We start from the raw sequence: 15,563 nt of genomic DNA, 5'->3' as shown, positions 1-15,563 counted from the left end.
GACTGGTGAAAAAGAAAAATCCTTCTTTAAAAAGATAGATGTTGATGGCTGAATGCTATCAACTACAAATGACAAATGTCTCTTCATAGACATTGTATTTTCAATGCAGTTCTCAGTCACTTTCCTCCTGTCTGTCTTGCTCTTCCTGTGGAGGTCTAAGCTTGTGGAGGAGTTCCAACAATGCTAAGCACTGAGTAAGAAGGGAGCATTCTGACACACGATGTCATATGGCTACAAACAGATACTCTGGGCCTGGATCTTGGGGTCCCTCCATTAGTTTACAAGTATGGAATTCCCTGAGCTCTCCACTATGCGCTACAGCAGGTTACCGTATAACCTCTCAAGCTTCATTTCCTTCAAATCTAAAATAGGCACAATGTGTCCCTACCCCCTAGTGCAGTTGTGAGAAATAGATGACATAAGGCACATAAAGCAATTAGCAATGTGCCTGGCACACAGCACATGGGCAACGATTTGTAACTACTTCTGCAGTAACAAAATCTTTTCACCTAAACGATGACTTTACCATATCACCTGACAAATACACAATTTACAGAGACTAACACTCTGCCAAAAGGAAAATTATCTTTTAAAGTAACCCAAGTTAAATGTGTATGAAAAGACTGAATGGAGCCTGGCTTCTTGACAGACGACTTTCAGTTTCTGCATTCAGAACAAATACATTATTATAAACAGCTTCAAAAAAGACCATGGACTTTGGAGGACATGTTACAAGTCACACTCCCTGAGCCTCAGTGTCCTCACCCATAAAATGGGAATAATTCCCATATCGTCAGGCAATACCGAGGTTTTAGATGTTATCTGCAAAAGGCCTAACAGTATCTTACACATGAGTAGATAACGATTTCAAAGCAGATGGCATAAGAAAAGCCATCAGAGGGATTATTCAAAGCTGGATAAATTTTAAGAGAAAACTTTCCATCATCTGTGCTTCATTTTTCTCTTCTTTGTAGCATTCTTACACTTTGTTTCTCTTCTAATCAGATTTGCTCCTCTTAATGCTACAAAAGTTGATTTAATTTATCTCCATATCTTCTTCCAGTCCCTCCATCACCCTCCCAGTACCTACCAGTGGCTTGTCCAAAGACAGTTAATAAATCGACGCCTGAAAAGTCCAACTGCAGGAGAATTTTTACATCACTACAACTCAGCCTGAGGAAAGTGACACCCTCCTCCGGAAAGAGGAAGAGAAGAATAGAACTGTTACTGGACTACCAATTGTTTCTTTAACCATCAATGGGAGAAATTTCAGAAACAATATTTTGCTTCGCTTACTTCATTCCCTACTTTCTACTAAGATAAGAGTGACATCTGAGAACAAGGCTTACCTATTTGCACCATTTCTTCATTACCAGCCTGGAAAGGAGGGGGAAAAGTAAGAAAAAGAAACAGTTACTGGGTTTCATCTTATCACCTCATGCGTTTTATTTCTACCATTAATGCTTTTCAGGAGCTGGCTAATCAGGAGATGCTGGAGACCGGGATTGGTGCCTAAAGGCTGCACCTCAGTTTGTAGGAGGTTCTGTGACAGCAGCATGAGCCAATTCAATAATAATTTGGGACAGGGTGTCGTTTGCTCGTTTTAATTTTAATTTAACATTTATGAAGCCAGCAAAAAAATAAATACTGACACTCGATATTCTCTTCTGAAAACTCCGGGTAGTGGGTCAGGAGTAGAAAAGAAAGTCTCTGAATTTACACGTGCAAAAAAGAAGTCTAAATCCTGATGTATCAGATTTGAGGTCAGGAATCCACCAGACAATTCTCTACTTTTCACCCTATGGTCAGACCAGGCAGACCCGAGACGCTACAAAAACTCACAGAGAAATTCTGTACCCAAAGTCCCACCGGCCCTGTGCTGATGTGATTTACTACAAACGTCTCGGCTCATCCCGCTGAGCCTTCTCAAGGACTCTTCCGAGAGCATCGGGCTTCACCTTGAGTCTCCAAAGGGCGGGGGCTGGGTCGAAAAGAAACAGAGCTGCACTCAACTTCGCTTTAAAAGGAGGAGGAGTTGTGCAGAGGGGGAGGGGAGAAAAGCGGCCGGCGCCTCCAGCCTCTGCCCAGGAAAACGCAGGGCAGGAAACGTCCCCGGACCCCCCTCCCCAACTGTCAAACCCCGGCCCTGCCGCGGTCCTCCCAGGACACGTGTCTACTGGATCGCTCCCTGTCCGGCCCAAGGACTTCCTGAAACCCCCGCCTCCGGCTGCCCGAAAAAGCTGTGAGTCAGTGAGGAGGAGAGAAAGTCCCGCGAACCCGACTCCGGCTGCTGCAACCAGAGCACTGGGATCCCGGACCCAGCGTCCAGAACTTCATTCAAGCGTCCAGACCGCCCTCCGGAAAGAGGAAACCCAGATGGCCCGGCGAGGATGCGAATTGGCTGCACTTTGTCACCAAGAATTGTTCCGAATGCCGCAAAGTGAAGTCCTAGGTGTGACAAGCGTGGGCTCCCGAAGTGGGAGTCCTAACCTCCCGTGCCATTCAACCCCCCACCCCAGAAAGCCCCGCACGCTGCGCCCAGCCCTCGAAACACCGTCTGTGAATGCACCAGATAACAGGGAAGGGTGGGAGGGGGGAGGAGGAGAGAGAGGAGGGGAAAGAGGGGAGGAACTTTTTCGGGAAAAGGTTGGGTTTGAGTTTTTTATTGTTATTATTTTCCACTTACTTGTCCATCAGCTGAAGTCCTAACCTCTACCAGAGCGGCTGCTATCAACCAAAGTGACAGGAGAACCATCACGAGTCGAGTTCACTTTTCAACTACTGGGCAAAGCAAATGCCCAGAGCAAACCCACCCCCCCTCAAAATAAGTTTCTTGAAAAAAGAAAAAGAAAAAAGAAAAAAAAAATGCAGAATTAAAACAAAAACAAAAACAAACAAACAGAAAAAAACTGATCTTCCGTGCTTTGCTTCAATGAAAATGAAATCTGAGCTCTGAGACTGGCCCCCTCTGCTCTGCAGTTCTTTCCACTTCACCTTCTCACCCCGTCCTCCCAAACAGAGTGTGCAGGAGCGAGAAGGTGCCGCGAGCCGGGCATGGGCTGCGCCGGGAGAGGGGGAAGGGACGAGGGGCTTCCAACTATCTCTGCCCGAAGCGGCTTTTTCTAGGCTTTTCGAGCACCATGGGTCCCTAAGGTTAGCGCTGAGAATGCTTGGGTCCCCTGGAGCACAGCAGGGGGAAGTATTAGCGAGAGAGACGAGCGAGCGGGAGCGGGAGAAAGAGGCAGGGAGAGGGCGATTCCGCCGCTCGCACAGAGGTGGGGGCGGGAGGAGCCGGAGGGGAGGAGGAGGAGGCAGGCGGAGGAGGTGGGAGGAGTGGGCCGCTCGCCGGCTCCTGTTGCTCGCGAAGCGGCCGTATGCTCGCTGCCGGCGACCCGCGGGGCGCTAATAAGGCGGCCGGAGCCCCCCGGCCGGCCCCTCCCGCCGCGGCGCCCACGTCACGCGGGGCCCGGTCCCGCGCCCCCCGCGCCAACCGGGACGGCCGGGGCGGGCGCTGCCGGCGCGGGAGGAGCGGGGAGGAGTGGGGAGGACGGCGACCGTGGTCGGCCCCAGGCAGGGTCAGGCTTTGAAGCCGCGCGAGGGGGCTCGAGTGGCCCGGGCTCCACACCCCCATCCCGGGATCTTCTCCTTCTCCGCGACATGGGCGACGGGAGGTGGCGGTCCAGGGGAGCCACCGGCCCCGACTGGCGGGACCGGCTTTGAGTTAATTATAGGAAGGGGGAGGGTCTAAGGGTCGGTCCTGGGTTTTAGGAAGTTCACCTCCTGCTCTACCTTCCCTGCTCTCCCCGCCGGGTCTCCCCGGAGGGAACCCCTGGAACCTCCAGGTCGTAGCGACGCGGTCATCCTCCTTCCGGACACCGGCCGCCTACCACGTTTCGTAGGGGTGGTTCCTACCCCCTTTCGGTTCTTGTTTATGCTTTATTAGTTTGTGTTAGTTTTAAACGATGCTATGTCTCTTCCTTGAGTCACCCGGATGATTCCGTTTATCACTAGAGTACACAGGCCTCAGCGTCTCTTCCTCTCCCCAAGATTAAGTTATCAAACGATTTCTGCCCTTTGTGGCCCAGAGCTTTCTGGGAGGAGATAGCACCAACCTGGGCTCCAGAGACTTGAGAAGGGTTTGCTGGAAGCCGAGCGCAGGCCCGCATCCCTGGGGTAGACGCTTGTGGGCGCTTTCCAGGGAGCAGAGGGGGTGGAAAAGGAAATATTTCCAACCTCCACTGACCAGTTTCTGACACTCCCGCCCCAGAACAGACCATGAGAGAAGAGTGAATAGGCACAAATTTAGGTATAATTTTTCAAGACTTCAACTGGAAGGCGCCTTTCAGAGGCCTTCCTAAAATAAAATGTGTAGAAGCTTCTGTTTGTAGCTTCTGGATGATTCCATATGTCATAGCTCCTTTTCTTTTTTAAAAATGGTGTGCGTTTGGAGGGAATACTTTGGTTCATTATTTAAAGTCTGCATCTTTAGCTTACACGTGGCAGGGTTTGTGTTCACTGATGTGTTATCTGCTAAGTCTTCTCAGAATCATATATACAGGACACTTACATGTTCAAGTGAGAAACCAAACAACTGAATGACCCCACCTAGTAACATGGGATATTAGGTTAATTGTTAGTTATTAGCTGGAATAATAATTAGACCTCAGCACTGAAGTATCTCTATATTACTTTTTCCCTTCAATTAAAGCCTTCAGCATTTTTGTAACCTATCATTGACTTACTATCTGGGGGTGATTTGCTGAATTTTGTGCCTGGTTTTCTTATTTATTAAAAAGAAATAATCCTCGTGTTCTATAAATAAAAATTATGTCAATTTATGCTGACAAGTAAAAGAATTATATAGCACAAATCAGAAACCCTGCGTTCTAGGCCCAGCTAACAGCTGTCTGACCTTGACAAATCACTAAAACTCTATTTTGGTTTTCCCTCTATGAGATATTTCAGCTCTAAAATTATCTGATTTTAAGTAATAACAAGTACTGTATTTAGCCATGTGATTACTGTGGTCCTTTTTGTGTTAATTTCATAAAATTCAGACATTTGTTAGCATCATAACTCCTGCATAACAAGCAATTCATGTGACTTTCATAAAAGCAGTCTCTTTAGATGTTTTTGGCCATGACCATGGAAAGAAATGTATTTTACACTGTGACACAGGAAAAATTTTCATGATTCAGTACTTATTATATGCAATAACCCTGATATTTTCTATCTTATTTGTTTTGCTTTGTTTTGTTTTGTTTCCCAAATACTGCTCAGGATCTACTTCACTGATTTCACAACCCAATGAGTTCATGACCCTCATTCTGACAAACATTAATTTGAGAGTATATAATAAGGTTTCTAAATAAATTGAGTTCTTATTAATAAGCCTCTCCCAATATACAAAGTTTCCCAAAGTATGTCCCGAAAATTAAATGTTTCACCAAAAAAAAAAAAGAATTCTCTGACAGTTTGTGAAATGCTCATATGAACACAATGAAATGGGTTTATTTCAGAACTTCACAGGGACTTTAATATCCTAAGTGCATTGTGAGTGTTCAAGAGAGAGATGTAGTGCACTCCAGTCCTCCTACAGATGTGACCACAGAGTGCTTTTTTCTCATGCTTTATCCTCTGAGGAACACACCTGGGAAAATGCCATTATGAAGACCAATTACTAAAGTAAAATGAACTTTGAGATGGGTAGGATTCACATACAGATTCCACCTCAGTTTTCTCAACTCTAAAATCGGTTTACTAACGATGCTTTTGCAAAATGTTCATGAAAATTAACATAATCTTGCTTGTAACCTGTTGAGCACGTTGTCTAGAACATAGTAAGGGCTTAAATGAAGATTTTCTTAGATGAATCTGTATGGCGTATGTATAGATAACCCACTGATAATGAAATATGGCAAGTTCTAAGAAAAGTAGGAAAATATAAACAACTAAAACATTATGAACTTTTCATTTTACCAGAGATAACAGTAGGAATAAAAGGCAGAGAAGTCACTGAGTTCCTTCCACAAGCTGACCCCTACCTGCCTGCGGAGCATCAAATCCCCACCCTTCCCTGCAGGCTTCTTTGCCTTCAGCAGCAGTGGTTTGTTCCCACATCCCACGTCCACACACTTGCTCATATTGGCTTTCCAGTCATAAGACCCCTCCTCTTCCTGTCCCCAAGTCAAAGAAAGGCAAATTCCAGGAGATGCTAATAGGTGCTCCACAAAATACTAAAGCAATACTTTGAGTATGTTTTCTTCCAAAATATGTTTTAAGTAGAGAAATAATTTCAAAAGTAATCACATGTATGTAGTCTCCCTAATTGTGAAATCATCCCCTTTAAGACTTAAGTTTCATGAAGTCGATTGATATATGGGTATTTTAACCTGTGCATCCTTGTGTTGGCAGCAATTAACTAAGCGGAGAGGTATGTGTGTGTGTGTGTGTGTATTTTCTGTTTGATGCTGTCAAGTCCATGTTGTCTATCTTGTCATAACTTGACATTTTGATACCTAATGTTTATTGTCTACTAAACATAAAAATAAAAAAAAACTTGTCATTTCTTACAGCAAAGAATTCATTTATAGGTTTGTTGTTGTTTTTGCTGTTTACCTTTCCCACACTTTGTTTTTTATTGAGACTTTTTTTTTAGAGCAGAATTGAGGTTCGCAGAAGAATCGAGGGGGGAAAATACAGAGATTTCCCACATCCTCCCTGTCCCCAAACATGCATAGCCTGCCCTACTGTCAACATCCCCCAAAATGTAACAGAAGAGTAGTACATTTGTTAGAACTGACGAACCTACGTTGACAGATCATCATCACCCAAAGTCCACAGTTTTCATGACGGTTCACTCTTATTTTTGTACATTGTATGGGTTTGGACAAATGTATAATGACATGTTCTATCATTATAGTATCATACAGAGAATTTTCACTGCCCTAAAAATTTTCTATGCTCCACCTACTAACCCTCCCCTACCCCTGGCAACCACTGATCTTTTTTATAGTCTCCTTAGGTTTGCCTTTTCCAGAATGTCATATAGGTGAGATCATGCAGTGTGTAGCTTTTTCAGATTGGCTTCTTTCACTTAGCAATATTAATTTTCCTCCACACCTTTTCATGGCTTGATAGCTCATTTCTTTTTAGCACTGAATAATATTCCATTGTCTGAATGTACTACCATAGTGTATTCAACTACTGAAGGACATCTTGGCTGCTTCCAAGTTTTGTCAATTATTAATAAAACTGCTAGAAACATCCTTGTACAGGTTTTCGTGTGGACATAAATTTGCAACTCCTTTGAGTAAATACCAAGGAGCGTGATTGCTGGATCATATGGTAAGAGTATTTTTAGTTTTATAAGAAACTGCCAAACTATCTTCCAAAGTGGCTGTACCATTTTGCATTCTCACCAGCAATGAATGAAAGTTCTTGTTGTTCTGCATCTTAGCCAGCATTTGTGCATCTGTGTTCCAGATTTTGGCCATTGTAATAGGTGTGCAGTGGTATCTCACTGTTGTTTTAATTTGCATTTCCCTGATGACATATGAGGGAGAATATCTTTTCATATGCTTATTTGCCATATGTATGTCTTCTTTGGTCAGGTGTCTGTTAAAAGCTTTTGGCCCATTTTTTAATTGGGTTTTTTGTTTTCTTATTGCATTTTAAGAGTTCTTTGTATATTTTAGATAGCAGTCCTTTATATTTTGCAAAAAATATTTTTCAAACATTTCCTCCCAGTCTGCGGCTTGTCATCCTTTTGACCTTGACTTTCAGGGAGCAGAAGTTTTTAATTTTAATGAAGTACTTTCCCACACTTTTAATATATCTAATGACCTTTGGACAATATTGATTAAATAGATTGTAATTTTTAATTTTTTCCCTATGGCCAAATAAATCTGAAAATTTCTCACCTTTGTTCCAAGTGTAAGTACAGAACTTTATTGCATCATAATTGACTAGATTTATATCCACCTCCCTCTCTAAACTGCAGCTTCCTTGAGGGCACTGACCTCTGCTTTACTCACTTTCAATTACAAGTTTCTAGCACAATTTCCATCCCATAGAAGTTGCAGAGTACTTTAAATACTACACCCTGAGCACATCCAGGGAAAATTACGTCCTTTTTTCCCAACCTGGTGTTGAGCTTTGTTCCAGGTCCTAAGGATCTCAACATCTAGAACTAACACAGGGAAACTTTAGAGCAGGTACATGGGACTGACCATGATAGGACCATGAAAGCTAGACCTATCGACTATCATCTCCAACTCTTCACCCCCTATAGCCTCAAAAAACACAGCTACAAGACTTGCAAAATGAGGAAATGGGGCTGATAACAGCACACATAGAATTAATTTGTTGATCACTGAGGACAAGAATTTTCCTCTCACATGGAACCCTCCCCTGTTTTATGTAATTAATACTGATTTTTCATTTGTGGATCACAGAATCAAGTATGCTGTGTATACATTACTCTTAATATTATTATTTCTTTAACCAAGGTATTAGGTTGACTAGGAATTAGGATGCTAACATTTCATACTCATAGAATAGAGCCTGGCACATAGCAAGCACTCAAAGAATATTTGTTGAATGAATGAGGGAATGAATATTTACTGTCTCTACTTAACAGAGTGAAATGAGTAGGTTTTCTTTTTCCCCTACTATCAATGAATAAGCAATTTCCATCTTGGACCTTTTTCACAAGAGTTTTTGGACGTCCCATTGAAAGAAAAAAATATTAAACAGGAAAATTTATGAATACAAGGATCAAGAAATTAGAAATGGAAAAGCCTTACTAGGTCATCTAGTTCATGCTTTGGCTAGTGGTTGAGGCAGTGTTGTTCCCACAGCCTTTTCCTTCAGAGGAAAACCAATATCTTACAAGGGTAAAGTTGAACTTCAGGATTTTTTATTCAATCATTTGCTTTTAGAAGAATAATTCCACTATGGGACAAGACTTGAAGAAAAATTATTTCTCATTTTCCTTGATTTTCCTTTTTATTCTTGATTTAAGATTGTTCATTTCACCCTAATCTTTGACTAACACTCTAAATAGCCTTCTTTCTTTCCTTGATAAAGTTTGGCTTAACAATTAATATATTTAGCTGTTTATACCCAACTAACGTTAACAGATAATATTATCTACCTTCCATTGTTTTTATAATTTCTCTCTTTTTCCTCAAGTTTTTGGAATATTTGTGCTTGGAAACTCTGAATGATAATAGAAAATCAGAGTCTTCCTGGGGTTTAAACAGAAGTAAGGGAGCAATTAAAATTTAAAATTCCTCCAAATGTTCCTTGATATGATTCCAGAAGGGTTCCTGGACCCAATTCTAACTTGCATGTGTGTGGAGGCTTCCCCACACCAACAAGCAATTCCAGGGCACCAGCAAGGTGTCCAAGAATTCAACTCAGTTCTGACACTGTCTCCCCAGAGAGAGCATCAGATTCCACACGTAAAGGGCTCAGTCCTCAATACTGTCCTCCGCTTCAGATGCCAATCTCAAGCCCAGGTTGTTACCTGTGCTTCTAACTGATGGGCTATAAACTGGAGGTTCCTATGACCCCCTCCAACTCAGGATGCCAATCCCAAGTACAGGTTATTACCTGCACTTCTGACCTACTTGCTATAAATCAGAGGTTCCCACCAACTTCTCAGGTTCCAATAATTTGCTAGAATGGCTCACAGAACTCAGGAAAACCTGTTTATTCACTAGATTACCATTTTATTATAAAAAAGGATATTAAAATATATGAATCAACAGTTGGATGGAAGAGATACCTAGCACAAGGCATAGGAAAAGGGCACGGAGCCTCCAAGCCCTCCTCAGACCCACTCTCCAAACCCTGTACTTTGGGGGTTTTATGGAAACTTCATTACATAGCCATGGTTGATTAAATCATTGGTAGTTGGTGATTGATTCAACGTCCAGGACTTCTCCCCCATCCCCAGGTGGAGTGAGGTGAACTGAAAGTTCCTCTCTAATCACATGGTTGGTTCTCCTGGCAACCAGCCCCCCCACCTTTGGGTGGGATCCAAAAGTCACCTTCCCCGAAGTGTTCTGAGGAACTAAGGATAAGAGACCAAATTTTATCCCATTGCCCCTTGTGCTCAGGAAATTCCAAGGTTTTGGGGAACTGTGAGCCAGGAACTATGGATGAAGACCAAATATCTATTCTCCCTATAAATTACAAAATGGCAATGACATAACCTAATAGTTATATCCATTTTATTAGAGAAGGCTTTAGAATTATCATCAGATTACTTCGCATTGATGCCATGATTTTCCTATGTTCCTATGTTAGGAACCCTAACATAGTGGAACTCCAGATAAAATAGATGAGAAGTTAAAATTATTGAATATAGTCGATGTATTCTCATGGAGAGGCAGGGGTTCAAAGTAAGACATGTGACATAGTGTTTTTCACATAGCAGACCATTCAATAAATATATGATAAATTTAATAAAATAGTTAACTGACTCCTACTAATTATACCAATGCTTGTATTTTGAAGTGCCATCAAATTGTTAACTTCAGAACTATGCGTTGCTTTTTACAACTGTCGATTCAATGCTACAAAACATTTGGGAGGTACCTCATGGTACCTTTTGTACTGTGAATTACCATTTAAAAAATATTAGAATAGGATTCCCAGGACTTCCCTGGTGGCACAGTAGTTAAGAATCTGCCTGCCAATGCAAGGGACACGGGTTTGAGCCCTGGTCTGGGAAGATCCCACATGCCGCGGAGCAACTAAGCCTGTGCACCACAACTACTGAAGCCCGCACACCTAGAGCCTGTGCTCTGCAACAAGGGAAGCCACTGCAATGAGAAGCCCATGCACCGCAACAAAGAGTAGCCCCTGCTCACCACTAGAGAAAGCCCGGGAGCAGCAACGAAGACCCAACGCAGCCAAAAAATAAATCAAATTAATTAATTTTTAAAAATAAACTAAACTTTAAAAAAAAGAATAGGATTCACCATTTTCAATGGAACTCAATAGGATTTTTTGAGGGAGAGATCCAGCAAATTAGCAGTTACTGTTCATAAATTGGATTCTCTTATAGGAGGAGAGTGTAGATTAACTTCAAGTCAGAAATTTAGTTAAGTGTTCTGAATTTACACTAGAGTCAAAACAAGATGGAAAGGGTTTCTATGGGGGAAAAAAACTATATTAAAATTACATTTGAGAGAATCCCTCCACTTACGTAAGAATTGTTACTGTTAGTTAACAAAGCAATTTCCATAATAAAATTTACTGTAGAGTTTTGAGATTAGTATACTCCACTTTTTCCACACTGTCTGAAAGCAGAGAAAGAAAGTCAGATGTCTTCTGGGTATTCAATCCAATGACTACACAGAGAACTACAGTTCTGCTATATGGTGAGGCACAATATATTTTGCACATCATGGCAGTTCAAACTAACAGAGAGAGTTTACATTTCATTATCAGTTTTCTGAACCCTCATATTATTTATCCATTGGCTGGCAGTCTTCACAAACTCTTCACAAAGTCTTCTAACAGAGAGAGTTTACATTTTATTGCCAATTTTCTGAACCCTCATATTATTTGTCCATTGACTGGGAGTCTTCACAAAGTGTTTTTAAGGGTTTTGTTTTTTTTTTTAAGGGAAAAAACAAACAAATTTTGCATTCCACTGAGTTGCCAAAAGTTATCCCCAATTTTACCTCATAAAAACTTTTCAATAAGATCCATTCTTTCATTCTCAGGGTAAACTATGCATTCATTAAAGTAGCAATTAATGTTCCAGACTAGAATTAGAAATAATTTACATAGAGAAAATGGGCAGAAGACAACAATCCACCAAAGCAAATGAAAAATTAGTTATGAAATCAACAACCAGTCCTCGGCTATCTTTCCTTAAAAAAAAACACAACTCACAATTTTAGACTATAGCTTTTCAGGAAGAAAAACAAAGACAAAACAAAACAAAAACTGAACTTTGATCTGGAAGTTTTGGGTTTTTAATCAGAATAGATTCTTACCCAGGTGAAAAACCAGATGTAATCAAGCGAGAAATTGTTACTGCTCTTATTTGGTTGCTATTATTACAAAAGTTCACTTTTTTTTAAGACGGAACACCCCCACTAAGATTTATGCCTAGTGTTCTTGTTCTGTTATTGTCACACTAAACAAAGCAAGAACCCAGAAGCTACCACTATTCTGGCAAATTCCAATGATAAATGCTTACTAGAGACAGTTCAAATGTGAAATTGCAGAATAATTTTAGTAGTCTTATGCCATCCCAGAAAGAACTTTTGCCACCAATGTAACAACACAGAATCAAATATTCTAATGATATTTTAATGCTTTGTACACATTAGGAAAAAGTTATCAAAAATATTTATTCCCTGATTTATTTTTATCAATGATGCAAATTAATTATTAATTTATAAAAAGTAACACAAATCTATAAACTCCAGTTAATCCTCAAATTTGTTGCCTTAGTTAAAAAAAAAAGTTCCACCATTTGAACTAAATACCTGTTTATGACAATTCATGCTGAAAGCATTTCCATTTACTATGTAGTTTTCTTCTCACTATTAGAAGAAATGTTAGATACACATACGAAGTTGACCTGTGAGGTTTTTTAAAAAATGCACGTTGCGTGCAACTCCAGCTATTCTGATTCAGTAGATCTACTATGGAAATTTGGCATACATGTTTTTCCAAAGTTTCACAAATAATTCAGTCTAAACTGTGTCTAAAACATGCTGCTTAAACTTTTATGTACCTAATAAATACAAATTCTGATTCAGTAAGTTTGGGCTGGGGCAGTTCTAATAAGTTCCCCAGTGATGGTGACATGGCTGATCATCAGAAAACACTAAGTTGCCATACCCTAGGACTCGCAATTCATAGATAATTACAGAAAATAGAAGCCACTTGACATTAAAACCAGGCATGAGCTATTTAGAATAGCGTCTAATTTTGTCCCCTAGTCCTTACTAAACATCCAGTGTACACAATCAACATATAATTCCCAACTGGGTAGAAATAAACCCAAGAAAGCGTCTCTGTGGCATTGATTAGGGAATTAAATGTCCTTTTACTAAAAAGTCATGTGCTTTCTTAACACAGTGACCACGTTAAATAAAACCAGTTTAAGGAAGGTTAATTATTAATTTTTAAAAAATAAATCAAGTCCACAGTCTACAATCCTGCTCAGGAATGTCTGGTGCCCAGATCGACATTTCCCTTTGCGGCGATACATGTCTGAACTGCCCGCGCACCGAGGATGAAGCTGTGTCCACAGTGCACTCTCCATTAGCGCTTTACCCCACATGAGTATTAGAATTTGAGGAACTGTCTGAGATCATTCATCTTTAGGAAAATGAAGATGGAGGACTTAGTTGATGCTCGTATTGACAGACTAACTGCAAGGCACTCTTTAGGTACTGTAGTTGAGGGACTTCGATTACTCTTACTCTTAGATTACTTGTAAGAGTCAGTCTTAAGTAATTCTAATATTCTAGCATATGTTTCAAGCCACATAAAATGTTTCTTAGATTCATAATGCCTGTTTATCTCATATCCATAGAACAGGGCCTCATTAAATCTGTTTCTGGGTATATAAATGTCTCATTAATCCCTTTGATCACTCTAGAAAATGCTGTTTTTTCATCTTCTGTGAGAATAGATGAAGTGTTCTCATTATTAACATGCAGACAGAGATAAGCCTTTTAATAAGTGCTTATCTGTAACAGAGATACAGAATGCATGCAGAGTGCATTCTGCAACAGATGTTAACTACCTACAAAGCAGCACATATTGTTTTATTTTGTTCTGTCACTATTCTTTTTTACTATATCCTCTCTACGCCCAACCCTGCATACACACCAAGTTCTGTGTTCCTTTGCTTCAAGGAAAGGCTAAAAAGAGAAAGAAATGTCCCACATACAGCTTTTCTTTTGTGCTTTTGTTTCCCCAAAGCTTAAAGGGCGAGAGGTGGGTGACTTCTCTTGATTGGTGTAAGAGACGGGATCAGGGATGTTGAGATATCTAGTTCTCATAAGGCCTGGGAAGTCAGGGCCCACAGAGTCAGCAAGGTTGTCACTGGGCCTCGGGAAGCTAAAACCCGAGCACTTGTGCAGCTCACCAAGCTGCAAAGTCTGGGACACAGGGCATCTCAAAGGTAACCTGTGCCGCCCAAACCTACAGAGGTCACTCTGTATTTTGGTGAGAGTGAAATTCCAGGAAGTGAGAGACCAAGTAACAGAGATTGAATTTCTTGCCAGCCCAGTTATCTGGGGATTAAAATATGTTTTAACTAAATTTAAATAAAATAAAAGTAACATTGCTTGAATACCCCCAATTGTTGCAAAATCATAGCTGCTGAACTTAAATTTGTCCTTTATAATAAGGAAGTGGTGTCCACCCATATTTATAACAATAGTTAGGAAAGTTCTCTAAGTTGGGACTTTACAAAATTTAGAAAAAAAAAATTGTTGAGAAAATCAAACCCCTACCATGGACAGAAAGGGGAAAAGTTCAGATGTACTTTACCTTATGGTTATATAAGTACAAACAACTACAGAGTATACAGTAGAGCTCTAATATCAACTGCACTTACTTTGCACTAAGGAATTGGTGAGAATCTGTGGAGTGGCTGAGAGATTGCTGCCTTAACATTTAATTGGGTCTGGATTTACTTCCTTGCATTTTTCAAGCTTGGCTGATTATTTGTGTGAATCAAGCTGATTTTGTTCCTTGTTCAAAGTGACCAGTGTTTTCCTCTATCAAGAGCCTCTTTGCTGGAAGATGTTATGCTCTGCAACTGTAAATGTTCACAGCTACCTTTAAGATCATTACCAACTAATTTCTCTAGAGTTCCAGTGGTTTTCTCCTTCTCATCGACTTGAAAAATGCCAGCAGTCTACTGTTTTTATTCTGGGAAAGATGTCTAGTTACTTAGCCCTAGTGCATTCTAGCCTGGGGCCTCTTCATCCTGTTGTGGCTGAGGAAGGGACACTTTAAATTCCAGTTGGTGGAAAGAATCAGTTCCAGATCGGAATCCCAGGTACAAAATAATTCTTTTTCAGGAAGAACAGAACCTCCATAACAGGGGCTGTTCACATGTAATGATTTTCACTTCAAGCTATTATCACATGGACTACCAAGGTACTCCTCACTTTCCCACTGTTGTGTTTTTCTTTAAAGTCTGTATTGTAATGTGTGCATGAAGCTAAGCAAATACGTAAACAAAACTCCATTTCCTATAAGCAAAAATAGGCTGAAAATATCACTGGCAGATAATCAACATTTAACCATGAAAAATCCACTTATCACTTCATAAAAGTGCTTTTCATACAATACCCCATCTAGACCCAATTCAATAACATATTCTAAACTCTTCAAGCATCATAGTTTGTTCTTTAAAAACGCTATATATTTAATTTATTACATCACATATACATCTATTGCCAATTATTTTCCCGTAAGTGTCAGTGACTTCAAAAGTGAAATCTTATTTTAACCAGAGAAAACACACTATTACAAAAAACCATGCATGACTAATAAGCCATCTT

General features: G+C 40.6%; 1 protein-coding gene and 1 long non-coding RNA gene across 6 annotated transcripts in view; one reads left to right on the top strand and one right to left on the bottom strand.

The window, feature by feature from the left end:
* The window catches only part of ADAMTS3 (ADAM metallopeptidase with thrombospondin type 1 motif 3), a 283,209-nt gene extending 279,743 nt beyond the window's left edge, over nt 1–3,466 (bottom strand). For 4 of the 5 annotated variants that reach the window (XM_082463723.1, XM_082463727.1, XM_082463726.1 and 1 more), the window contains exons 1-2: nt 2,687–3,466; nt 1,350–1,377 (exon numbers count right to left, since the gene is read on the bottom strand). In XM_082463723.1, coding sequence (XP_082319849.1) covers nt 1,350–1,377; nt 2,687–2,755 — 97 coding nt within the window. In that variant the 5' untranslated portion in view covers nt 2,756–3,466. Of the gene's footprint in view, nt 1–1,349; nt 1,378–1,652; nt 2,446–2,686 lie in introns of those variants that run through there. The other variant, XM_082463725.1, reaches the window with a different exon arrangement.
* Nucleotides 1–15,563, top strand: part of LOC309661903 — a 1,098,809-nt gene that overhangs the window by 478,620 nt on the left and 604,626 nt on the right. The window lies entirely within an intron of this gene.

The sequence above is a fragment of the Balaenoptera physalus genome (assembly GCF_965194825.1).
Source record: "Balaenoptera physalus genome assembly, chromosome: 5".
NCBI classification, from domain to species: Eukaryota; Metazoa; Chordata; class Mammalia; order Artiodactyla; family Balaenopteridae; genus Balaenoptera; species Balaenoptera physalus.
The sequence above is the reverse complement of the archived record's forward strand: the minus strand, read 5'-3'. Positions and strand labels throughout refer to the sequence as shown.